The sequence below is a fragment of the Macrobrachium rosenbergii genome, chromosome 4, assembly GCF_040412425.1.
Source record: "Macrobrachium rosenbergii isolate ZJJX-2024 chromosome 4, ASM4041242v1, whole genome shotgun sequence".
In the NCBI taxonomy this organism is placed as follows: domain Eukaryota; kingdom Metazoa; phylum Arthropoda; class Malacostraca; order Decapoda; family Palaemonidae; genus Macrobrachium; species Macrobrachium rosenbergii.
Genome location: NC_089744.1, coordinates 64,038,028 through 64,065,734, shown reverse-complemented (window position 1 = coordinate 64,065,734; position 27,707 = coordinate 64,038,028). Strand labels below are relative to the sequence as shown.

General features: G+C 40.4%; 1 protein-coding gene across 3 annotated transcripts in view; it reads left to right on the top strand.

Moving 5' to 3' along the window:
- Positions 1-27,707, top strand: part of LOC136835184 (uncharacterized) — a 185,970-nt gene that overhangs the window by 148,246 nt on the left and 10,017 nt on the right. For 2 of the 3 annotated variants that reach the window (XM_067098420.1, XM_067098412.1), the window contains exons 8-15: positions 7,678-7,817; positions 11,321-11,439; positions 11,961-12,151; positions 13,447-13,666; positions 14,986-15,186; positions 20,099-20,213; positions 21,027-21,134; positions 22,076-22,126. In XM_067098420.1, the coding sequence (XP_066954521.1) occupies positions 7,678-7,817; positions 11,321-11,439; positions 11,961-12,151; positions 13,447-13,666; positions 14,986-15,186; positions 20,099-20,213; positions 21,027-21,134; positions 22,076-22,126 (1,145 nt within the window). The remainder of the gene's footprint in view (positions 1-7,677; positions 7,818-11,320; positions 11,440-11,960; positions 12,152-13,446; positions 13,667-14,985; positions 15,187-20,098; positions 20,214-21,026; positions 21,135-22,075; positions 22,127-27,707) is intronic. The other variant, XM_067098424.1, reaches the window with a different exon arrangement.

Below are 27,707 nucleotides of genomic sequence, written 5' to 3'. Positions count from 1 at the left end.
CAATTTTCTCATGTAACTGTCAGCTGTAGCATAGCTCTGCTTTGGCAAAAATGAAACAGAGTAATCTCCAGGCTTTTCCATGACACCTCTCTATAAACAAAATTTAAAACAGTTATTTCCCTCTCCAAATCTCTTGGTCTCTCTGAGCTCATTTATTGCAACATGGGTATGTCCTAGAGTTAGGGCATACCCATGTCCATTGTCAATATCTGGTGAAAGAAGACTCGCCTACAGTAACGACATACCCATGTCCATTGTCAGTATCTGGTGAAAGAGGGCTCACCCATAATAAGGGCATACCCAAGTCCATTGTTAGTATTTGATGAAAGAGGACTCACCTAGAGTAAGGGCATCGCCGCATACCCATGTCCAGTGTCAGAATCTGGTGGAAGAAGGTGTACCTAGAGTTAGGACATACCCATGTCCAGTGTCAGTATCTGGTGAAAGAGGACTTGCCTAGAGTAAGGGATCATACCCATATCCATTGTCAATATCTGGTGAAAGAGGACTCGCCTAAAGTAAGAGCATACCCATGCCCATTGTCGGTAACTGGTGAAAGAGGACTCACCTAGAGTAAGGACATACCCATTTCCTGTGTCAGCATCTGTTGAGAGAGGAATCACAGAGTAAGGGCATACCCATGTCCATGTTGATGTCTTTTGAAAGAAGACTCAAACAGAGTAAAGGTATACAACGTCACTGTCAGTATTTGGTGAAAGAGGACTCACCTAGAGTAGGGGCATGCCCTTGTTCATTGCCAGTATCTGGTAAAAGAGTATTTACCTAGAGTAAGGGCATGCCCTTGTTCGTTGTCAATATCTATTGAAAGAAAACTCACCAAGAGTAGGGGCATATCCTTGTCCATTGTCAATATCCGGTGAAAAAGAACTCGCCTAGAGTTAGGTCATAATCATGTTCATTGTCAGTATCTGGTGAAAGAGGACTCACCCAGAGTAAAGGCATACCCATGTCATTGTCAGAATCTGGTGATAGAAAACTCGCCTAGAGTAAGAGCATACCCTTGTGAATTTGTAAATATCTGATGAAAGAGGAACCACCTAGAATAAGGGCATACCCAAGTCCATTGTCAGTATCTGGTGAAAAAGGACTCACCTAGAGTAAGGGCATATCCATTGTCAGTATCTGGTGAAAGATGACACCTAGAGTAAGGGCATAACCATGTCTATTGTCAGTATCTGGTGAAGGAGGATTCACCTAGAGGAAGCGCATACCCATATTAACTGTCAGTATCTGTTGAAAGAGGACTCACCTAGACTAAAGGCATTCCATTGTCAGTATCTGGTGAAAGATGACTCACCTAGAGTAAGGGCATAGCCATGTCCATTGTTAGTATCTGGTGAAAGAGGAGTCACCTAGAGTAAGGGCATACTCATGTCCATTATCAGTATCTAGTGAAAGAGGACTCACCTATAGTAAGGGCATACCCATGTCCATTGTCAGAATCTGGTGAAAGAAGACTCACCTAGAGTAAAGGCATACCCATGTCCATTGTCAGAATCTGGTGAAAGAAAACTCGCCTAGAGTAAGAGCATACCCTTATGAATTTGTAAATATCTGATGAAAGAGGAACCACCTAGAATAAGGGCATACCCAAGTCCATTGTCAGTATCTGGTGAAAAAGGACTCACCTAGAGTAAGGGCATATCCATTGTCAGTATCTGGTGAAAGATGACACCTAGAGTAAGGGCATAACCATGTCCATTGTCAGTATCTGGTGAACGAGGATTCACCTAGAGGAAGCGCATACCCATATTAACTGTCAGTATCTGTTGAAAGAGGACTCACCTAGACTAAAGGCATTCCATTGTCAGTATCTGGTGAAAGATGACTCACCTAGAGTAAGGGCATACCCATGTCCATTGTTAGTATCTGGTGAAAGAGGACTCACCTAGAGTAAGGGTATGCTCATGTCCTTTATCAGTATCTAGTGAAAGAGGACTCACCTGGAGTAAGGGCATACCCATGTCCATTGTCAGTATTTGGCGAAAGAGAATTCATCTAGAGTAAGGGCATACTCATGTCCATTGTCAGTATCTGGTATGCAAGGACTCGCCTAGATTAAGTGCATACCCATATCCACTGTCAATATCTGATGAAAAATGACTCACCTAGAGTAAGTGCATAACCATGTTCATTGTCAGCATCTGGTGAAAGAGAACTCACCTAGAGTAAGGGCAAACAAATGTCCAATGTCAGTATCTGGTGAAAGAGGACTCACCTAAAGTTAAGGAATACCCATGTCCATTGTCAATATCTGGTGTAAGAAAACCCTCCTAGAGTAAGGGCATACCCATGTCCATTGTCAGTATCTGGTGAAAGAGGACTCACCTAGAGGTAAGGCATACACATGTCCATTGTCAATATCTGGTGTAAGAATGCTCTCCTAGAGTAAGGGCATACCCATGTAGATTCCCAATATGTGATGAAAGAGGACTCGCCTATAGTAAGGGCATACCCATGTCCATTGTCAGAAACTGGTGAAAGAAGATGCACCTAGAATAAGAGCATACCCATGTCAATTGTCAGCATCTGGTGAAAGAGGACTCACCTAGACTAAGGACATGCCCATGTCCATTATCTCTATCGGGTGAAAGGGGATTCACCTAGAGTAAGGGCACACCCGTGTTCATTGTCAGAATCCGGTGAAAGAGGACTCGCCTGGAGTTAGAGCATACCCACGTCCATTATCAATATCTGGTGAAAGAGGACTCCTAATGTAAGGGAGCATAACTTTTCCATTGTTAGTATTTGATGAAAGATGACTCACCTAAAGTAAAGACATACCCATGTCCATTGTAAGTATCTGGTGAAAGAGGATGCACCTAGAGTCAGGGCATACCCGTGTCCATCGTCAGTATCTAGTGAAAGAGGACTCACCTAGAGTAAGTGCATACCCATGTTCAATGTCAGTATCTGGTAGAAGAGGAATCAACTAGAGTAAGGACTTAACCATGTTTACTGTCAGTATCTGGTGGAAGAGGACTCACCTCGATTAAGGTCATACTCATCTCCATTATCAGTATCTGGTGAAAGAGGACACAACTAACGTAAGTGCATACCCAAGTCCATTATCAGTATCTGGTGAAAGCAGACTCAACTAGAGTGAGGACATACCCATGTTCATTGTCAATGTCTGGTGAAAGAGGACTCAACTAGAATAAGGGCATACCCATGTTCATTGTCAGTATTAGGTGAAAGAGGACTCATCTAGTATAATGGCATACCTATTCCATTATCAGTATCTGTTGAAAGAAAACACACCTAGAGTTGGGGCATACCCATGTGTATTGTCAGTATATGGTGAAAGAGGACTCACCCAGCATAAGGGCATACCCATGTCCATTGTCAGTATCTGGTGAAAGAGGACTTACCTAGAGTAAAGGCATATCCATTCCATTGTCAGTATCTGGTGAAAGAGAACTCACCTAGAGTTATGGCATACCCATGTCCATTGTCAGTATCTGGTAATAGAGGACTCACCTAGTGTAAATGCATACCCATGTCCATTGTCAGTATCTAGTGAAAGAGGACTCACCTAGTGTAAGGGCATACCTATGTCCAATGTCAGTATCTGGTGAAAGAGGGCTCACCTAGAATAAGAGCATACCCCTATCCATTGTCAGTATCTGGTGAAAGAGGGATCGCATAGAGTAAGGGCATGCCCAAGTCCATTGTCAATATCTAGTGAAAAAGGACTCACCCAGAGTAAAGGCATACCGATGTCCATTGTTAATACCTGGTTAAGGACTCAATTAGATTAAGGGCATACCCATGTCAATTGTCAGTAAATGGTGAAAGAGGACTCACCTAGAGTAAGGTCATTCCTATGTCTATTGTCATAATCTGGTGAAAGAAGACGTACCTAGAGTTAGGGCATGCCCATGTCCAATGTTAGTATCTGGTGAAAGAGGACTTGCCTAGAGTAAGGGAGCATACCCATGTCCATTGTCAATATCTGGTGAAAGAGGACTCACATAAAGTAAGAACATACCCATGCCCATTGTCAGTATCTGGTGAAAGACGACTATGTTCATTGTCAATATCTGGTGAAACAGGACTCATGTAAAGTAAGAACATACCCATGCCCATTGTCAGCATCTGGTGAAAGACGACTTACTTAGAGTAAGGGCATATCCATGTCCAGTGTCAGTGCCTGGTGAAAGAGAAATCACCTAGAGTAAGGGCATACTCATGCCCATTGTCGATATCTTTTGAAAGAGGACTCAAATAGAGTAAGGCATACAGTGTCCATTGTCAGTATCTGTTGAAAGAGGACTCACCTAGAGTAGGGGCATGCCCATGTTCATTGTCAATATCTGGTGAAAGAGAACTCACCCCAAATAAGGCCATATCCATGTCCATTGTCAGAGTCTGGTGAAAGAGGACACATCTAGAGCAAAGGCATACCCATGTCCATTGTTAGTATTTGGTGGAAGAGGACTCACCTAGAGTAAGGGCATACTCATGTCCATTATCAATATCTAGTGAAAGAGGACTCACCTAGAAAAGGGCATACCTATGTCCATTGTCAGAATCTGGTAAAAGAAGACTTGCATAGAGTAAGGGCATACCCATGTGAATTGTCAATATCTGATGAAAGAGGACCCACCTAGAATAAGGGAATACCCAAGTCCATTGTCAGTATCTGGTGAAAGAGGACTCACCTAGAGTAAGGGCATACCCATATCCATCGTCAGTATCTGGTGAAAGAGGACTCACCTAGAGTAAGGGCATACCCATGTCCATTGTTAGCATCTTGTGAAAGAGGACCCACCTAGAGTAAGGGCCTACTCATGTCCATTATCAGTGTCTAGTGAAAGAGGACTCACCTAGAGTAAGGGCATACCCATATCCATTGTCAATATCTGTTGAAAGAGGAATCACCTAGACTAAAGGCATTCCATTGTCAGTATCTGGTGAAAGATTACTTACCTAGCGTAAGGGCATACCCATGTCCATTGTTAGTATCTGGTGAATGAGGACTCACCTATAGTAAGGGCCTACTCATGTCCATTATCAATATCTAGTGAAAGAGGACTCACCTAGAGTAAGGGCATACCCATGTCCATTGTCATTATTTGGCGAAAGAGAACTCGCCTAGAGTACGGGCATACCCACATCCAATTGTCAGTATCTGGTGAACGAGGACTCACCTAGAGTAACTGCATACCTATATCCATTGTAAGTATCTGTTGAAAGAGGTCTCGCCTAGACAAAGGACATTCCATTTTCAGTATCTGGTGAAAGATGACTCACCTAGAGTAAGGGCATACCCATGTTCATTGTCAGTATCTTGTGAAAGAGGACTCACCCAGAGTATGGGCAGACACATGTCCCTTGTCAATATCTGGTGAAACAGGACTCACTCAGAGTAAGGGCATACTCATGTCCATTGTCAGTGTCTGGTGAAAGAGGAGTTCCTAGAGTTAAGGCATACCCATGTCAATTGTCAATATCAAGTGTAAGAATACTCTCCTAGAGTAAGGGCATACCCATGTCCATTGTCAGTATCTGATGAAAGAGGATTTACCTAGGATAAGGGCATACCCATGTCCATTGTCAGTATCTGATGAAAGAGGACTCCCCTAGAGTAACGGCATACCCATGTCCATGTCAGTAACTGGTGAAAGAAGATGCACCTAGAGTAAGGGCATACCCATGTCAATTGTCAGTATCTGATGAAAGAGGACTCTCCCAGAGTAAGGGCAAACCCATGTCCGCTGTCAGTATATGGTGAAAGAGGACTCACCTAGAGTAAGGGCATACCCATGTGCATTGTCAGTATCTGGTGAAAGAGGACTCACCTAGAATAAGGGCATACCCATGTCCATTGTCAGTATCTGGTGAAAGAGGACTCGCCTAGAGTAAGGCATACCCATGTCCATTGTGAATATCTGGTGAAATAGGACTCACCCAGAGTAAAGGCATACCCATGTCCATTGTTGATATCTGATTAAAGAGGACTCAACTAGATGAAGGGCATAACCACGTCCATTGTCAGTATTTGGTGAAAAAGGGCTCACCTAGAGTAAGGGCGTACCCATGTTCATTGTCAGTATGTGGTGAAAGAGGACTCACCTAGGGTAAGGGCATACCCATGCTCATTGTCAGTATCTGGTGAAAGAGGACTCGCCTAGAATAAGGGCATACCCACGTCCATTGTCAGTATCTGGTGAAAGAGGACTCACCTAGAATAAGGGCATACCCATGTCCATTGTCAGTATCTGGTGAGAGGACTCGCCTAGAGTAAGGCATACCCATGTCCATTGTGAATGTCTGGTGAAATAGACCCAGAGTAAAGGCATACCCATGTCCATTGTTAATATCTGGTTAAAGAGGACTCAACTAGATGAAGGGCATAACCATGTCCATTGTCAGTATTTGGTGAAAAAGGGCACACGTAGAGAAAGGGCGTGCCCATGTTCATTGTCAGTATGTGGTGAAAGAGGACTCACCTAGGGTAAGGGCATACCCATGTTCATTGTCAGTATCTGGTGAAAGAGGACTCGCCTAGAGTAAGGGCATACACATGTCCATTGTCAATATCTGGTGAAAGAGGACCTTGTAAATCTGCTGTAACACGCTCAAATGGAGTGCAATTTCATTGCATCCAATCAAAGATACTGGTTACCGTCTCTTTTGGAAATTCTCTAGCAAACGTTATATAATCTGCAAAATTACGACCCGAATTTTCCAGATCCCAAATTGCCCACCCATAATGCGTAGATATTCGGTTGTCACCACCTTCACACGTAAGGATATTGTAATGCAAAGTTTTTAAAAAGCTATTTGCTTCACTAACCTTTAGTTATTTAAGTTAGCCATACAATAGTCCTTTCTCCACAGTGAATCATAAAGCCATATCTGATCACCCGTTCCTTGTTAGTACTTGCATAATCCTGGTAAGCACTGAACAAATCGTCATTCTGCTGGAGCTTTACTTCATCCTAACCACTGTAATATCATTATCCACCATCCCTGTATCACAGAGTTTAAAGGTACCTTGTCCCGCTTTCTGTGAATCTGTCTGTACCACCTGAAGTACTTCACTGCAATTTTGTCTGCTTTCTCGTCTGCACCAATTAGGATGTAGACCTGACAATTTAAAGTTATTAATATACTGTTAAGTCCTGCGTACACTAGATGAATCCTAACCCACTGATTTTACGTACATCTGCATTACTGGTATGGGCTGATAACTGAATTGTCATGGTAAGTCTGGTTGCTAAACAGCTTTGAAATTTTAACCCTCGCAAACTCAAATGCAACCTGATGTTGCAGTCTTCCAAAACCAGGCCTAGTATGGGTTTTGCCTCAGATTTTGAGTGTAATATGTTTAAATGCATTCATACTTACACCCACGCTTTTGTTCGTAAAAGTAACGGGCTATTAAGAGTTATAAAAGTCAGTAACATTTTCCCCCTCCATTCCGAGTTCTTATAAAAGACACCTCACTCTATGTACTAATATCCATACCAAATTAACTTTAAAATATTCTGTTTCCGAACACCTTAAATGTATTTCCTCTGACTCACTATACCTGTCCAATACTCGAGAGATTTTAGTTTTCATCTTGAAAATGAAACAGGAGGAATTAGGCACACGAAATATACCCACGTAGTTTTGTCTCACATATCATTTGTTGTATTCTTACAGACTGTTATGATCATCTGCTTTCTGAACTGGAGCTCATTACATCAAAAGAGACTCGTTTGACCCATCCAAAGGTTCAGATCCTGAAAAAGAAGCTGAAGATGGCCCGGAAAAAGGAACGTCCGTCGGACTCCGATTTCAAGGCAAGCAGAAGAATCTCTCTCTCTCTCTCTCTCTCTCTCTCTCTCTCTCTCTCTCTCTCTCTCTCCATATCTTTCCATATATTTATGTATGTATGTATATATATATATATATATATATATATATATATATATATATATATATATATATATATATATATATATATATATGTATATATATATATATATATATATATATATATATATATATATATATAATATGAATATAGATATATATAAATAGAGAGAGAGAGAGAGATACATAGCATAATAAGTCAGTGCAGCATGTTAGAGCAAAACCTTATCGGAGAATCTAGTACAAATAATTCACCATGGCGTCGCGAATTTCAGCAACGGCTAATCGTTCAAACTCAGCTGAGTGAAAAACCTAAAAATTAATAAAATGGTTGAGGACAACAGGCATTATATGGGATTATGCCAATAGAGAGTGTAAAACGCATGCAAATGTAAAGAAAAGATAATAAAAATGGTAAGTAAATATGGAGACTGGTGGATTTGAATGCCTAAAAACGATAGCACACAGTGTCCAAGTTTTTCTTGAATTTAAATATGCTGCTTTACTTTTCCATGATAGTAAAATTCTTTCCCCCAAAAAAAAAGTTTTGTAAAAGGAAATAAACCTGTTTTTGTTACAGCAGTTATATATATATATATATATATATATATATATATATATATATATATATATATATATATATATATATATATATATATATATATATATATATATATTATATAAATTATATGTATAAATATATGTGTGTATGTATATTGTTAGTTCGTTATTTGTTTGGTAGCGGAAATAAAAAATAACGGGATTCCTGACCGGCAACAGGTGATTATATTGTGGGAGATACATGATGTAACTTCCAGGCTTAGGACGGAACTGTAGCCATCGTGAACTTTCATCATGTTCGAACTGAGATAATGACCCGAAAAAAAAAAATGTTTAATCTTCTCGAATCATCGGTCTTGCCTGGAAGCAGAAGCTCTGGAAAAACGAACCGTAATAGAAGTTATCATTTATGAAAGCTTATAACTCTCTCTCTCTCTCTCTCTCTCTCTCTCTCTCTCTCTCTCTCTCTCTCTCTCTCTCTCTCTCTCTCAAATTATTTAGCCTGTATTCGTTTTTCAGTTAAATTTAACCAGTTCAAGTCTTTTGTGTGATATTTATTTTTCACTGTTTCTTTCTTTGTATTTAATTAGTTTGTAAATTGTGCTACAACAACAGCTTGAGAATTGGGAACTGATATCGACTATCTCCCTGTTCGATAACACCTTAAGATAAGTCGCAGTTTACCCTGTAGTTGTTTGAGCGTCGGTACATAACTGAAGTTAAGTAATTATTTTTCAGTGGCATAAAAATCCTTGTAGTCTATACACCCAATGAGATGTCATTGGATACCTATAGAGTTGTACCCTGAAAAATGAGATAATTCTTAGCAAATGTCTGGACACCTTACTATGTCAAAGTTATCATTATGACTCTAACCACGCTTTACTCCTATTCTAAAAAAAGATGCCACATCGTGGTTTGAAATTAGCAAGGAATAACATTATAGTAAGAGAGTATTTGATAAGGAATTCTGTTGATTTAGGTGGTAGCTCAGTAAATGACTTCGGTCCATAATCCATATTCATGTCTGTTTTGACTCCCGTCCGCAGATATCGTCATCATACATTTCGTTCGCCCTTTGATGTATTTTGTCCTTTTCTTAACTGTTTACCTGCACAAGAGCAAACCGACCATATATTCTTCTTTTATCTATGCTATCCACAAATAGTGTTTCTCTTCTGGTTGTTGCATTAATATTACTATCACCTGTAGCACTAATGATACTGCTGCTGTTAAGACAATAATGACAGTGAATAACTTGATGATTAATGGTTGTTAGAGTATACCTACAATGAGATTCACAGCCGGTGTCCCGGTGTTTTTCCGGAATAAAATTTTATCAACGTACCTGACAAAGATGACACCGTCACAGGGTATCTTACATCCCTACCTAATTTTTTACTGTATTCTGTATTACGAAAGTTGCATAATTCTGGTAATTATAAGAGTAACACCGGCTTCTTGTAGACGTCGCCAGCAAACTCAGAGGAATGACTTTCGAAGATATAATGACGTAACGTATGACGTCATTAACTTGCCTCCTTCTCGATGGATAATTGGTTATTCGTGAAAGAGTCTCAACCTCTGGCAACAGTGAAACACAACCAATACTCCTTGTTTACACTCTGTGGTAGTGGTAGTAGCAGGAGCAGTAGTATATAGGATTTATGCCATGAGATCGAGTGCCAGAATCCTTGTTGTCCGAAAAAGGGGAAAAATGAATGGCCGCTTGACATTTGTTGCGCAATGTACAAGCAGCTAATTACTGTTAATATTTTCATTCGCTTATTATTATCAGGTTTTATGAGTCCAGAATGACTTCGTCTAATCATAGAGACAAACAGTTGCTTATTGTAGGTCGTAATTGGATGATCTGCCAATTCATCACTTTCAATTAAGAATCATTCAAGTGAGCAAATTGAAGGACCGAGTATACTTATAGTTTTTAGTGTGCAAGCAATCTTGGTATTTAAAAACCTTACATGGATCCTTTATTTAACATAATTACATATGAGGAAACTTGACATTATAATCAGTGGGTGGATTATGGCGTTTCGGGCTAAGCCCAAGCACCGGACCTATAGAGGTCATTCAGTGATGTATTATAACCCATGACATTTTTTTTTTTTTGGAAAGGAAGTTTTAATGTTGTTCCGCAAGTTATATTTTACTAAGAAATCAACAACTATTGCTCTATAGAGCATATATAATTATCTTTCTGCACCTTATGGAAGTCAACAAATGACGAAAACTTGGTAGCCGTGGATGTCCGGGTGTACTCCTTACCCGAAAAAGGGCCCTATTATTCATTTATTCGTTCAAGCTTACATAGGGTTTGCCACGGGCTTCCTCACTTCTAAACAATTGTGCAAGTCGAATCACAAAAGCTGTCCTGCAACCACGGGGACAATGACTTATCATAGCCGCCATTCTTGAAGCCTTGACAAGGTACGAATATTCATTCAGAATTTCAGAGACAGCTGTTTGTCATCATCACCCTGTGGGAGGAGTCGGGACGTCATATGTTTACGTCACGTATAACTTCGAACCCATACATTAGAGTGTTCCGCAACTGGCTTCGGCTGCTTTATTTTACTCTTATGAATATACTTTTTTCTAATATAAGTAATAAAGAATGCTGCCGAAAATTAGGTAGGGATGTAAAGTGTACTATGGCTAAGTAATATCTTTGTCAAATGCACAGAAAAAAAGTTATTCCGGAAAATCACCGGGACCAAGGCTCTGAATCTCATAGTAGTGTTATAATAATGATATAAATAATAAATAGTATCATCATGAATTGTACGTTTCGTGTACATCTTATTACACTTTTTACAGAAGGGAATCCTTAACCAGAAAAATGTTACAGGTACTGATAGTTTGCAAGCGAGAAAGCGAGTCTGTATGCCAGCAACTTCAAAAGACGCTGGGCGCATCCAGGGTCGGCTTATTGCCTTCAGTGCCGGATTATCAGGAGGTTCTGCAACTGTGAGTTTTCGCGTCCTTTAAGCCCTTTGAGGATTTCCCCCTAACTCCTGCCTCAAAGAGCATGTGTGTTCTTCTGAAAAAAAGGATGGATGGAATGGAAGCAAGAACTTCCAGTTTTTTGTTAGGATGAAATAAGGCCATTTTCCAGGCTGAAAGACAGAGAGATGAGTGCCATTGTATAAGTAGCGGGTAGGCGGGAGGGGAGAGAGGATGAATTAACGATGTTGAAGTGGAAGGATAAGAATGATGCAAACTCACATGTCATTGTCTGTAACTGCTTGATGGTTATTTTGCACATGTGAAATGGCTTACTTGTCCATAATTTGGTTTTGTTACAATAATTATTATTACTTATTTCATTAAAAATTATGCTTGCGTCATCAGCGGAGTTTAAACTATGTTTGTAATTGGTCCTTTCTTTGTAGCGGAAAGGTCACGTAATCATTTTTCAATATTCGTTTCATCAAAATGAATTTTGGGGCGGGGACAGTTAAGTAATTATTATTTATATTATAAACCAGTATCGATGAGCATTGCATCTTGGTGTGGAGCGAAGGCAATGGAGTCGACCACATCCCGTGTTCCCAGTTCAGTCTGGTGGTGGAGTGGGAGGCTTCGGAGTTCTACAACACCCGGTCCTGTGTCGACTGTTGCCTTCGTCAGAATATACAAGTCGTTGCTCTTTACACAGCGGTAGAAAGTTCTTCTGCATGTAAGTCTGTGGGATTCAAATAACAGCCATTTTTACATTATTGTATGTTGTTATTGTTCAGAAATACGATTTCATAGTCATTGTTCTTGACAAACTTTGGTTAATGATAGCTGTTTATTGATACCATAAAAGTGGCGTCGACATAGTTTATTTTCAAAGAAAATTGGATATATGTTCATTATGCTGTTTAAATGGCCATTCAAATATATCACAGTATTGATATCTGTTTCTAAACTTTACGTCAGAGGCCTTGATTTATGCCCCTTTGTGATAACTTGTGTAACTTTTGCACTTGAACACTGTATTGTCTTTTAATTTATTTGCATTGCTTGTGCAGTGTTTCCAGAAATAGGTCACTGAAGTGTTGGAAATAAGATGTATCAAGTTAAGACATTTCCATTAGTATATGATGTTTCTGAAATGATTTTTGTCAGGTTTAATGCCAAAAGTTTGCATGAAATTTGAAGCTCTCATAAATCCCTGTAGACTTGATCAATTTTTAATTATTTAAATCGTTCAAGAAATTTTGCGTCTTAAAATTATGGGGACTGAGTTTTTGCTTCCATTTTAGAAGTAATGATTATCTCGCCCTCTTTCACCTCAAGTGTTCTTACGATTATCAAGGCGTGATAGTCTAAGCTAAAGTGCAAGTAGCAGATGCATATGCTAAGATGATCTTCCTCGTTGTCAGCTTTTTACATATCATTTTAGATACGATAAACTGTTAGATTGGTAAATCAACAAATGCTTTACTTAACGAACACAATCACTTACAAGTCGATCGGGAATTCAGGTCGTTTTTATAGTAAACTTTTCCACGATTTCTGTCTGAAGTAATCACGACTGGTTTTTATTCAGGCTCGAAGTGGAACACTCAGATTTGACTTCATTTCCCAATTTTTTTATAGTCCAGATGTATCTGGTATGATTGCAGTCTCCCTTACTTATTGCTAGTATTGAAAGCCCATATTCAGAAATAATGCTGGTTTCAGTTGTTTTCATTTATTTATTAATTTATCTTTTTTTCTTTTCCAATAACTGATCTCTTCTCATATTCTTTGGAAGCTTGAATTTCAAGTCGATAGCCTCTGTAAGCTTGTTTCTTCTTCTTTTTTTTTCTAAGGATCCAGTTTTCAATTGATCTTGTGGCTGTTGATTCCTAGCCGTCTTATAAATTCTGTGACAATGAATTGCCCATTATAAATTCCTGAAACATGAAGAGTTGCACATTATGGGATCGTAATACTTAAACTCTATTGTCTGTCTTGTTTCCTTCATTTTTATAATTGCTTCAGCAGATGTAGAGAATTCTCGACCGGAATCCAGTATGGCGCAGTCTAAAGATCAGTCTACTGATTGGAAACCGAAGACGGGCGAAGGTACAGAAGAAACAGCCAGTAAGGAAAGATATAAAACGTTCACCTTCGTTGCTTCCGAAGTAGTAACGGATAATGCTGAACTCCACTACCTTCTCTCCTCCGTCTTCAGGATCAATTTAGTGGAGAGGCGTCTCAGGTAAAGATTTTGGCGGGATCTTGGTGCTTATTATAGATGAAAAGGTAATAAATTAACAAGAAGGGACCGTTTGATAAAGATGTCATTACTGAGTGGGTCAGAAATACCTGATAAACGAAAAGGGTATGCGATTATTGTGAAGTAATTGGAAAGGTAATTAGATGAATATGGTGGGAGGGGAGGGGAGAATAATAATTAATTATAGCATTTTTCAGAGGTTAGCGAGAAAATCAACGGAAATATCGCCTCAGAGAAGGTTTTACCACAAGACGAACGTCGCTAGTCACACTGATGTCATATAAAAGTATAAGAAGCTAGTGATTTGTTATTTATATTGTTAGAAGGCGTTTAACTGACTTAAACGACGAAGATGAAGTTAGACCCTTAAAGACAGAAACGTGTTTTGGGAAAATGTAATGAAGAGTTGGGGCTCATCCTGAGTTTGTGTGAAGTTTGTTAGGGTGGCAGGTGTAGGATCATTAGATGCTCGTTTTTGCGTAAAAGAAAGATAAGTAGGCCACTTAGGAAGTTGAAGAGAATTAGGAAGGTTTGGAGGAAATAATTGCAAGTACTTAATGAGCTAGGCTTACAGCATATGATCAGTGTAGTGAATGTGAAATTCACTCAGTTAAGCCTGAACAGATGTCAGAATGAAAGAAAAAGATTACATGAAACAAGTATGTCAAAGATTATATGTACTTAAGCATTTTATATATATATGTGTGTGTGTGTGTGTGTGTGTGTATATACATAGGAGATATATGTATATTACATGTTGAGAAGGAATAGATCAGTGAAAATTATGTGGAGAGTAAGCAAAGTGTGGCTACTGTGTAAAGAAAGGATATTTAAATGAAAAGTAAACAGAAGGTAAAATGATTTGGAAATCATACATGGGAACAAAAACTTATAAGCATAAAAACACAAGCAGATATATTTGTATATATATATATATATATATATATATATATATATATATATATATATATATATATATATATATATATGTGTGTGTGTGTGTGTGTGTGTGTGTGTGTGTGTGTGTGTGTGTGTGTGTGTGTATGTGTACAAAACTGTATGTTGTTTTTGTACAGACGGTACTTATAGCAATTTTTCCATGATGACAGAATTAGTTTTGGATCCAGTTCGAAGGCTTATTATTCATCTGCCAGCCATATCAGCATTAAAAAATTACGACCGGACCCTACTGTAGTTTTAGGGTCACGTTTTGAAATATGAACGTGATAAGTTCCTTATACAAATGATGTAGACCGTGTTTATACAGTACTTCTTTTTCACTACACCTTTTCATCTTCCAGAGATCTTGTCGACGGAGAACATTCGGAGCGGTGCTGGGCAGACATCGTCGTGGATGAGAGGACTGGCATCTTACTAAGACCCCTATTTTATCTGAGACACGACTCCTATCGCAACGCTGTTACTCAGCAGCTTATACTTCTGTCTCTCCAGTTCACAAAGTGTTACCTCCTCCTTTATCAGCATCCACCATCTGATACTCGGTAAATTTGATTAGCAATCTCTGTTTCGTCCTTTTAAAATTCTGTTTCTTACTTTGCGTTGCCTGACGTTTATTCTCTCAGTTTTTTTTAAGATTTTTCTTTTTTATGGAAAGTTGCATCATATGAACGTGTGAGAGAGGTGCGAAATAATGAGCAGGAAGACAAGTACTGCTAGTTTATTGATGAAGCGATCCACTTATAAAGCGGCGTGCAGACGTCTGCGTATAACGCACAGACCGCGGGTATAAAGATTTACAGGTGACCTGAGGTCAAACTATTTCTCTACAAAAACAGGACAGGTACATACAGAAAACATAATGATTAACAATGTCTGGTCTGTTACAAAAATGCTCTGTTACATATACATAATGCATGGTCATTTGAACAGACAATAAAATATACAGTTCACAATAATGATAATAATGTGTTCGGCCGACCCAGGTCGAATGTGAAGGCACCTTAGAAAACTGGGTGTTCATTAAAGAGAACGCGTTGAGCAGGGACTTTACAATACTCCCCACCCCCCAAGACATAGGTAACGTCTGATCAAAGCAGGTATCTGCTGGGGTGACGGAGGGGGCACCCTGCTTTCTCAATGTCAACTGGTTTCGCAGTTTTCCGGGGGTGCCCACGACGTTTTCCTGCGCATGGGGCTGGCCGGGGGGTTGTTATATCCTGCGGGAAGCTTTGGGAACTGCCCCTGACGCCCTCCTCCAGGAATGCGGGCTTGAGGCAGTATACCGATATCCAGTCTTCCCCTCCGTGGACGGCTACCCGGAATGCCTTTTTGTTCCTTTCGACCACAAGGAAAGGTCCTCTGTAGGGCCTGGTTAAGGGTGGCCGCACGGCGTCGACCCTGACGAAGACGTGGGTGGTGGAGGACAGACCGGGAGACATGAAGGGGGACGTCTTGTCGATATATGTCCTCTGGCAGGGGGCGAACTTCCCAACACTGTCACGGAGCCTCCGCGTTGCTATGTTGTCCCTGTCTTCTGCGACGAGTTCCCCGGGACTACCAGGGTCTCCCCGTAGACTTTTTCTGCTGAGGAGGGGTCGCTGTTGGCTCTGGGGGCGGTTCTCAATCCGAGGAGGACCCAGGGCAGCTGGTACTTCCAATTCTTGGAGGTGCAACGAGCCGTGAGGGATGCCTTCAGAGACCTATGGAACCTTTCCACCATTCCGTTGGCTGCGGGGTTGTAGGCAGTGTTGCTGTGATGAGTGGTCCCCAGCAGGCATGCCAGGGCGGTCCACATCTTGGATAGGAAAGTGGGACTTCTGTCTGTCATTATGTGGTCCGGGACACCGAACTGGCTGATCCAGCTGGAGAGGAGGGCTTATGCGCTCACACTGGAGGTGGCTTCGTCCATGGGAATAGCTTCGGGCCACGTGGTGGAGCTGTCGACGGCTGTTGGAAGGTATCTTGCTCCTCCTGATGGGGGAAGAGGACCCACCACGTCGACGTGGATGTGCCCGAAGCGTCTCTTCGGCTGGGGAAACTCGCCCACTCCAGACTCGGTGTGCCGCCCTACTTTGCTGGCCTGACACTGCATGCATTGCCTTGCCCAGGCCGTCGCGTCCTTCTGTATGTCGTGCCAGTCAAACTTCTGCGTCATCCTTCCAGAGGGATGGGACAGGCCGTGGGTGACGTCAAAGACCAGCCGACACCAGGGGGCAGGGGCGGCCAGTGCTCAGGTCCCTCAGTAGTGTTGACCCTCCAGGGCCGAGGGGCACATCCTCCCACTTCAGCGACATGACGGCTGTGCAGTAGGCTGGGGTCTCTGGGTCGGCAGCTTGTTCACGGGCAAGGTCCTCATAGTCGATCCCGAGCTGCACTGCGTCAATCTTGATCCTCGAGGGCGTCGGCTACTGGGTTCTTCGTGCTGGGGAGGTATTTGATGGTGCAGGTGAACTCTGCGATGGCCGTGAGGTGCCGCTGCTGCCTAGAGGACCTTGTGTCCCCCAGCTTTGTGAAGGTGTGGACCAGCGGCTGGTGGTCAGTCCAAATCGTGAAGGGCGTACCCTCCAGGAGGAACTTGAAGTGACGTACCGCCTGGTATACTGCGAAGAGTTCCCTGTTGAAGGTGCTGTAGCAGGACTCGGTGGGGCTGAGCTTCCTGCTGAAGAAGGCGATGGGCTGAGGGGTCCCGCTGATGACTTGTTCCAGGACGACTCTGCAGGCGACGCTGCTGGCATCCATCGTCAGCTGGAGGGGAACGTTGGGGTCCTGGTGGGCCAAAGATGTTGCCTTGGCGAGGGCGGCCTTCATCAGGAGGAAGCTCTTCTGCTGGTCGGGGTGGCTATGGTGTGCACGATCCCCGAGATGAATCTCCTGTAGTAGTTGACCATTCCAAGGAATTCTTGTACGGCCCTGATGGAGGTAGGGTTGGGGAACTTCTCGACAGCCTTGACCTTCGACGACATTGGGCGGACGCCTCCTGGGGATATCTCGTGGCCCAGGAATTCCACCTTCTCGACGCCGAAGGTGCACTTGTCAAACCTGACGATGAGGCCACTCTCCTGCAGGTGCTGCAGGACATTTTGATGTGATGACATATCCCATGTTTGGCAGGGGCCCCGGGCACCTGGCGAAGCTCGGATTTGAAGACTTCTGGGAATTCCTTCAGGAGGGAACCATACTGGTGGGGTGCGGACGACAAGGGCAGGGACTGTCAGGACTTGGTGTCCAGCAGGCATTTGCGGCCGATGTCGACTGCCAGTCCGAAGTGGGCGAGGAAGTCCACATCCAGGAGTAGGGTCCTAACGTCCGCGACAATGAATTTCCACCTGTACTTCCGGCCAAGGATGGAGATCGACAGGAGCTTGGTGCTGTAGGAGAGGATGGGGGACCCGTTGGCGGCCGTCAGGGAGGCAGCCGGGTCTGGCGGACGTCTGCGGTCCTCTCTGAAAGGCAGGAACACTGACCACATGGCTCCGGTGTCGATCAACATCACCCTGCTGGAGATAGTGTCACAGATGTAAAAACCTAGTGGTGCGGGGCCCCTGGGTGTTTCTGTTGCTGCTGCCATGGCGACCTGTGTGGGTGGCCACCGCCTCCCCCGTTTTTTGGAGGGAAGAAAAGGCAGGGGGCTACGCACCTCCGGGCAGCTTTCCCGAACCCCTGTTGGTAATAGCAAAGCCCCGACCTCTCCTTCTGCTGCTGGTGGGATGGTTTCTTCTGGGCGACGACGATGATGCCCCCCATGGTGGGGTCCTCCAGCTGGAGGCAGTTGATGGGGTGTGAGGGCATGGACACCCACTTTGCTGCCTTCGTGGAGTCCGTCAGCTGCTGCACCACCCTGATCAGGTCCTCGACCGGCAGGGTGTATGCCTCTGATCTGCCCACAGACCTCTGGCAGTAGCTGCCACAGGAAGATCTCCCTCGACAGGCTGATTCATTTGCGCCTGCTGCTTCTGTCAGTCTCGGGGAGGAGGAGGAGGTCCTGGAGGGCATGCCACGTTTCCAAGAGGTTTCCTTCCTGCCGGGGGTTGAGGGCGAGGTCGAGGGTGCGGGCAGCTCTCTCAGAGAGCGGCAGGGAGCAGGTCTCGACGAGAGTGGCTTTTAACTACTGGAAGGTGGCGGGGCTCGACATCATCATTACCCACGGGGCAAACTTCTTGTATATCTCCTCCGGGAGGGCGTTGATGGCGATGTCCACCTTCAACACCTCGACGGTTAGGCCTGCTACCGTGAATTGCCCCTCGACCCTGTAGAACCAGGACGCTGCGTTTTGGTGGGTGAACGGCGGCAGCCTTATGCTGAGGGCTGCCTTTGGTTGGTCCGTCAGGGGGATCATTGCGTGGGGTGCAGGTACCAGCGTGGAGGAGCATGCTGGAGGGGGTTGCTCAAGGTAGGCGTCTGCCTCCGAGAAGTTCGTGGTAATTTGTGTGTGGTTGGGAGTGTCTGCGTCCATGCTCATTCCGTGCTCTCACTTGGAGTGTGAGGGAACACTTGCGTCAATACACACTTGGGAGTGTGCCGTGTGGGTCCACTAATGACGCCAGTGACCTGCCGACGAGGGTCGGTAACGCCCGAATGCTTTGTTGGAGCGCCGTAGTTAGTCCGTTAGGGGCGTGGGTTGGTTCATCGGGCCAAGACTTAGTCGCCGTTTGGGTCCGTTAATGGCTTCCGGGAACCACTCTGGGGGTCACCACCGAGAGAGGTGCGAAATAATGAGCAGGAAGACAAGTACTACTAGTTTATTGATGAAGCGATCCACTTATAAAGCAGCGTGCAGACGTGTGCGTATAATGCAGAGACCGTGGGTACAAAGATTTACAGGTGACCTGAGGTCAAACTATTTCTCTACAAAAGCAGGACAAATACATACAGAAAACATAATGATTAACAATGTCTGGTCTGTTACAAAAATACTCTGTTACATATACATAATGCATGGTCACTTGAACAGACAATAAAATGTACAATTCACAATAATGATAATAATATGCATTCGGCCGACCCAGGTCGAATGTGAAGGCACCTTAGAAAACGTGATGTTCATTACAGAGAACGCGTTGAGTGGGGACTTTACAAACGTTTGTGTTTCGGATACCGTTTGTGTTAAAACATATATTAAAGTTATTTGTTTAGAAATTATATTCAGTGGTTCAGTGATGTTCATTTGGTGACAATGTAATTATTATTGACAAACAATATATATAGTTTTCTTCCTTTTTATTCCTATTTTATTCTTAGCTTGTGACTATTCTAGTTATTGTAATAAAAACACTTTCCATATAATACTGATATGTGATGCACTTTCAGAGGTATAGTTGTAGCCTTAATTATTTACTAAAATATTATTCAAAAATAGAGTATTACTAGGCACTAATAGACATCATAATCCATGATGAAAGAGAAGTTGGAATTAAATTGCGCAGGTTCACTGTCATGAGAGATTGTGCTTTCCAGGTATGTCTTTGGGAACAGAGTCGTCAAATCCCTCAATCGTTTGGTGGCCACGTGTGCTCTGCTCAAAACGGCAGATTACCAGGTGTCTTTGCTATATGCATATAATTTGCAACAGGTAACTAATGTTTATCATTTTTCTGTACCTCTGTTAACATTACAGACACCACCCTACTTATGAACATTGAACTTGCAAACAAAGATACAAACAAACGGGATCGCAAATTAAAATTGTTCAGAGTGCTCCCCTTTGCCACCCGTAAATTCAGATTTTGTTGTGCGCACCTGTTCTGTACATACAGTACTGTATATACAATGTGTTGTGTTTTAGGATAAAAAAACGTACACTACTGTATTGATTTTATATCATACTGTACTTAAATTGGCATGAACAGTAACCAACTGACAAACAATTCAACATACAAACGGCCGTCCGTTACATAACTCGTTTTTAAGTAGGGTGGTGTTTGTGCTTGTCTCCGCCTTCTTTATATAGTAGTTTATAAGGTACATTTGTAAGTTTACTTACTGCTAATGCATAATGTCTGCTTGTGAACATCTTTACTGCTGTTCATTCAGTTTCCATAGGTGGAACTACTTTGATTTCTCCCATATTTTGGAACCCAACTTTAGTCATTTCTCGTAGGGGCATGCACACTAGATACAGTACCCTGATGCTTTCAGTACCATCCGTACTTTGCCTTAGCTTAAACAGTTATTTTTTGGGCGTCCAGAAAGGCAATTAGTTCTTGTGTATTTGGCAAAGTGTGTGACCCCACAGATTAGTTGTTAGTATGCTAGTCTTTGTTATTGAACAAAATCTGCCATTCATCCTGATGCTATCTTCAGTCTCCATAGGTGCAATCGATTTTATACATTTCCCGTAAGTCACTGAGTTTAGTATTTTCTTCAAGAAAACTTTTCTTCACAGGTTGGTCAGATAGTTCGAACAATTGGTGAATCATCTCTTTCCTCTTCAGTTTCATGGGATGAGGACCAGTGGATTAACCGCCCTTGGCTAACCCCTTGGATGAGTTCGGTAAGACGTTAAGAAATGTGGCATGTGAGGAATTTTAAGAGAGTGTGAGGCTGCGGAAGAATGGATTTCCCAAGTGTAAGGTTGTTCAGAATTGAAATTTTGTTTGACAGAATAGCAGTGTTCAACCCGGATGTTAGACTCAACTTTAAAGAATGAGAATGATACAGTTTTAATGATTTAGTCTTGTATTTGTGATCATCTGCACCTTATTAAATATAGGATTTTCACTGTGTTAAATTACGGAGCTTCAGATTATTTAAACAACTATGTTTTAAATTTTAATCTAATGAACGAACTTGAAAATTGTCTTTACATGAAACATTCAGGATTCATGACATTTCAAATCACTAACTTGTTCTTTTTCACAGTCACATTAATTTGTTTTATTTTGTTGTCATAAATACTTTGTCTTATTTAAAGACCGTTTGAATGCCTTTCCTTTTCAGCATATGAGTGCCAGTAACTTGTGTTTTGATCGTTCGTACGTTGATAATGCCTTTCATGACACTCAGCTTTTGATGTTGAAAGCTGGTTGTACATCTTAATTTTCCTGAGAACTTAATTATTGACCCGGTAAAGTTAAGAAAATATGCTAGCGCGGCCTTTGTTAGTCTTCGAAGACTGTTGGTTTAAATATGGAATGGTGAGAGAACTGAGAAAGGATTTACGTACTAGTACATTATTTTCCCCTTGGAACCAGTTTCAGATAAGATACGAAGGTACTACATTCAGTAGGATATTTTATTAAGGCACTTAAGGTCTTCTGTGACGTTCTTTTAAGGCTTATTTTCTATTAATTTTGAAGAGGAGAGGAGACAGTCAAAAAGACAAAGTATGAAAATAACTCTAGAGAAGACTTATTTGATGCTGGAATTCACATATTCTGGATTTGGTTGTTTTGGATGATTAATACTAATATTCTTCTTTCCATTCATTTCCAGCATGAAAGACTACTATTGTCCTTGCCATGTCTCAACCCAATCAGTGCACAGGTATGTTCTTGACTCAGTGATCATTGCAGTCATTAAAATTTTATGCCTCATATTTGTTCATAGATTAAACATAATTTATGATGGCATTTGGTAACTACCAAACTATATGAAAACTTCATATCTGTTGTTGCATAACTTATAAATTTTTCAGTAAAAGCGGTGATAATGCTAAAATTTATAATTTCGGAATTTAAGTTGCGAAGAGCTGAACTATGCCAGTTATATTCATTGCTCAAAAAAATATAAAAAACGAAGTTCTGCCATATCTTTTGACAAAACTTGTTTTGTACAGTGGTAATTTCTTGACGCACATTATGGCAGCCTTGTTGTATGTCGGCGAAAAATAAATGGATTTCCTCAGTGTCTTTTCACTGTCTCGAAGTACAGCGTATCATTTGCAAACATCAACCATTCCACACTCCATTCACGACTCGTTTTCTTATCCCACAACTTTGCACATTTCGCCTAAATGTCATTGTCTCACTTTTCTCATTAACAGCCAAACTGACCAAACAATCCAAACTAGACATTCTCCCACTTACATAAAATTCTGAATTGCTTGCAACAACTTATCTTCTGTAATATGCATATCAGCATCAGCAACATTGCATCTTTATTGATTACATCATAGGTTTTTTCTAAGTCCATTTGTGCCGTGTATTGCAATTTTCCTTTGCTCTCAGACTTCTCACATAATTTTTTCATGACAAACGTTTGATCTGCAGTTATATTTTCTACTGAGGAACGTTGTCCCCTACAAGTTTTAATCCCTTCTTTCACCTGTACTTTTTCATATTTTAACAAATATTCTTCTCATTCATTACCACAGGATCTTTCTTTCATCCAGTCTAGATATATATATATATATATATATATATATATATATATATATATATACACACAGTATATAATATATATATATAATATTATATATATATGTATATATATATATATATATATATATATATATATATATATATATATATATATATATATATATATATATATATATATGTGTGTGTGTATGTATGTATGCATGTATGTATACTTAAATAAAATCACAGAAAAAAATGAATTTTTGGGGTATAAATCCTGACCACTTTCGTCTTATATTTCTAAGAGACTAAGACGTCTTCAAGTCCCCTTGAAGATGTCTTAGAAACACTAAAGACAAAACTGGCCAGGATTTATGCCTGGTATTCTAGTTTTCATTCTGGTACATCTGCATGTATAAATCACGTAATCTGATAATTTCAAGTGTTTTATATTATATATATACAGTATATAACATATATATATATATAATGTATGTATACATATATAAATATATATATATATATATATATATATATATATATATATATATATATATATATGCATATTTTTATCAGATTCTTACATAAAAAATCCCATAGATAGCTGACTTAGATATAAAAATATATTTAGCTTTGTAGATGACCTGGAATCATTAAATAATGAAGATGTTATTTGGTATTAATTCAATACACCCAAGAGTAGATGAAGTTTCCAATACATATAATGACCCTTATAAAACAGGATCCTTCTTAGATATTGATATTAGAATTATTAATAACAGTTGAATACCTGAATAGACACTAACTTATATAAACTCCGTGCCAGTTCACTTCATTTAGCTCATAATTTTCTCTTTACTCTGTAAGGTTATCAGCCTCACTTAAATGTATGTATTGATTATCCTTTTCAGAAATATAAACAGATGTAGTACCATTGCATCTTAGTGTTATTAATTACGCAATTTTCAAATTTCGAATATTATTATTATTATTTTTATTATTTATTTATTTATTTATTTATTTTTGGTCTATCACAGTCATCCTATTCGACAGGATGGTTTTTATAGTGTGGGGTTCCTGGTTGCATCCTGCCTCCTTAGGAGTTCATCACTTTTCTCACACTGTGCGCTGTTTCTAGTAGCACACTCTTCTGCATGAGTCCTGGAGCTACTTCGGCATCTAGTTTTTCCAGATTCCTTTTCAGGGATCTTGGGATCGTGCCTAGTGTTCCAATGATTATGGGTACAATTTCCTCTGGCATATTCCATATCCTTCTTATTTCGATTTTCAGGTCTTGATACTTATCAATTTTTTCTCTTTCTTTCTCATTTACTCTGGTGTCGCATGGTATTGCGACTTCAGTTAGTGGTACTTTCTTCTTGATTTTGTCAGTCAACGTCACGTCTGGTCTACTGGCACGTATCACCCTATCTGTTCTGATACCATAGTCCCAGAGGATCTTTGCCTGATCGTTTTCTATCTCTCCCTCAGGTTGGTGTTCGTACCACTTATTACTGCAAGCTAGCTGGTGTTTTTCTTCTTCTTCTTCTTCTTCTTCTTCTTCTTCTTCTTCTAATTATTATTATTATTATTATTATTATTATTATTATTATTATTATTATTATTATTATTATTATTATTATTATTATTATTATTCAGAAAATGAACCCTATTCATATGGAACCAGCCCACAAGGGCCATTGACTTGAAATTCAGGCTTCCAAAGAATATGGTGTTCATTCGAAAGAAGTAACAGAAGGCAATGGGAAATACAGAAAGAGATCAGTTATTAGAAAAACAGATAAATTAACAAATGAATGAATGAATAAAAATGTATTTAAAACATTAAACATTAAACTTATATATATTTTTGCAAAGTGTATATAGCCTGGAAATAATTCTGAAGAGTCCATATATCATCACTGTCTTATAGATGTTGAATAATGAGATAGGTATTTATTAGAGTATTATTAGTGACAAGGCAGCAAGTCGCTGCTATGTCTTCCACAGCATCAAATGTTTCTGATATTTTTTCCTTTTCAGTATTTTACGCTCGTTTTATGATCTTTATTGCCTATGTGTATAACACAATTCCCTGATACTCCGAATAGCTGCTTTACACAATAAACTTAAAGGCGCACCAGTGTTTGCGTTGGAAGAGGTTTGTTTTTAAGGTCATAGGCCCTTGACACTTTGAGGTTGGAATTCATCACGAGAATGGTTAGATGCATTACTGTTACGAATGGTATGACCCTCCACTTTCCCAGTAATTACATTCACTAGCGTTTATCAAGATTTTTGCACTATCATCGAAATCTCGAGTGTTTGAAACGCAACTGATTTTGTAAAATCTCTACTCTTTTTGTAACCAGGAACAGACTTATGAAACAGGAAATGCGTGATAGCTATGCAAGCAGCTTTTAACCTGTCTCTCTCTCCGTTTTCATATTACAGGATTACATGAAAGGATGGTTTCGTTTCAGCTCTGCAAACACAGTCAAGTTTACTAGTCACCTCTACGTATTCATTCCATCTCTGAAAAGCTCTAATTTATAAGATACATATTCAAGGAGTGTTTTAATGCTAGATCTAAATAGACTGCAGAAAACCTATCTTTCCGCTGATGAGAATTGACTTATGCATAATTATATTCTTTACCATCTCAGTGTCTTCACTTGGTAATACTTCCCTAACTATTCTCGTTCCTTCAATTCACAGAGGCAATCATTATCATGAATGCAAGTTTATGTGCACTTGCCGGTGTGGATTCGCGCGCTGGTAAAATTCACGATCTTTCCTAGAATTTGCTAGATCATTTTCCTTTACTGTACCACCATTTTTTGTTTCCCAAAACTACATAATTGTCCCAGTGCATAATCGATAATATGAGGATGAGGGAATTTAATTTCGTCTTGATATCCTGTGATCATCTACTGATCCATTAACAGCGATGAGCAACTTTTACTGACCTTTATTATTTTCAAAACCCGTACATTTGAATATGCCTTTTATTGAAACAAATCCCTCTAATGGTTACCACTTACGGAGTGCCTTGCAATACCACTGTAGGTGGTCCTAAATTAATTTGCAGCAACCTTTGTCCCCACGTAAATTTTCTTCCTTTCATTTTTCATTCATTGCCTTTGCGCTTTTCCAAATTGGCTGTTCAACTCCTTTAACTTTGGTTTGCTCCAGTTTTCACCTCTCATTTGAGAACAAAGCCTTCAGACGAGCGCCAGGAATATGATTCTCTGTTGGTGTTGAACTATTAATACTAATACTGTACTTATAATGATAATAATAGTAATAAATAGTGAATTTCGACTTTCTTATGTAACTTAGTTTTGAATAAAAAAAGATTCATTGATATACTAAACTTCCCATATCAGTTATATTGATCATAGAACAATATGATTTCGTGCGTCGTCACTAATTAAAATAGGACCGTTCCAATGCTATGATTATGTTCTATTTGCTAGAATATAACTCAAGAAACATTCTGTATTGGATTGCTACAACTAAAATTTAAAATAAGATTAAAGGAAGATTTTAAAAATCTTAGTGATGATTTGTTTCATGGTATTTAGGATCACCTATACAGCATCGATAGTGTCAACATGATAATTTTTTACTCGAAATCCCAAACTTCTGAATGATTTCTGTTTGTGTTAATGAAACTACACCTCTTCCCTCTTAATTTCTGCCTTTACTCATCAGTCGCTGCCTTCTTATTGATTTGATTATCTATGTGCGTTTAAATGCTTCCATTTTCGTTTCTCAGTCGAGAACGAATCCTTCGGGTGAACCCTCGGAAGTCTAGCACTATGACTGAGTTTTCTCGTTAGGTTACTCTATTATAGGAATAATCTGATCGTCTGAGTCTGAATACGAAGCCTTTGTTTGTATGCAAACAGTCAAAGTTGGCTTATAAATCTGCAAAGACACTTCATGAAGATCACATCTGCATCAGGATAAACATTTCTCATATCCTGGAATCCTGAACTTCGTATGTAGTTAAAGTTAACTTCTTTCACCTTCAAAACCTTTACTTGTCGCCTTCATAACTTTTGCCACCTCGTTCTGCATGGTGGGAATTCATCGTAAGCGCATCCGCCTGCATCAGCCTTTGGGTACAAATAATATATACACAATTTAGGCCGATGGCCAAGCGCTGGGACCTATGAGGTTATTCAGCGCTGAAGGAAAATTGAGAGTAAGAGGGGTAAAAGGTGTAACAAGAGGAAAACCTCGTCGTTGCACTGTGAAGCAATTGTTACAAGACGTTGAAAAGTAAGATAGAAGAAAGAATGGAGGTACAGAAAAGGAATGAAAGGGGTTACAGCTAGGGGCCGAAGGGACACTGCAAAGAACCTTAAGCAATACCTACAGTGCACTGCATGAGGTGCACTGACGGAACCACTTCCCTTATGGGGGTCAGCCTTTAGCTCACAACCCGTTATTTAAAGCTTCATAAGATATCCTCGGTTTTGATAAGGAAACAGGGTGACAACTCCAGTGCATTCACCCCTTATCCTTCGGAATGCTGAGGCCATATCTTTTTAATAACTCAGCGTTGAGTCCTCTTTATTTAAAAAAAAATCGGAATCAAATAAACTTAACTATTGTATTTTTTTTTCTAATTTTCTTTACACGGCTGAACCTCCTCCATAATCCCACTTATGTTTACGTTGTTTTACCACATCTTTATGCACCTACAGTTACCATCCTTTCAATCCTTATTACACCTATTTTTCACAGGCAATTAC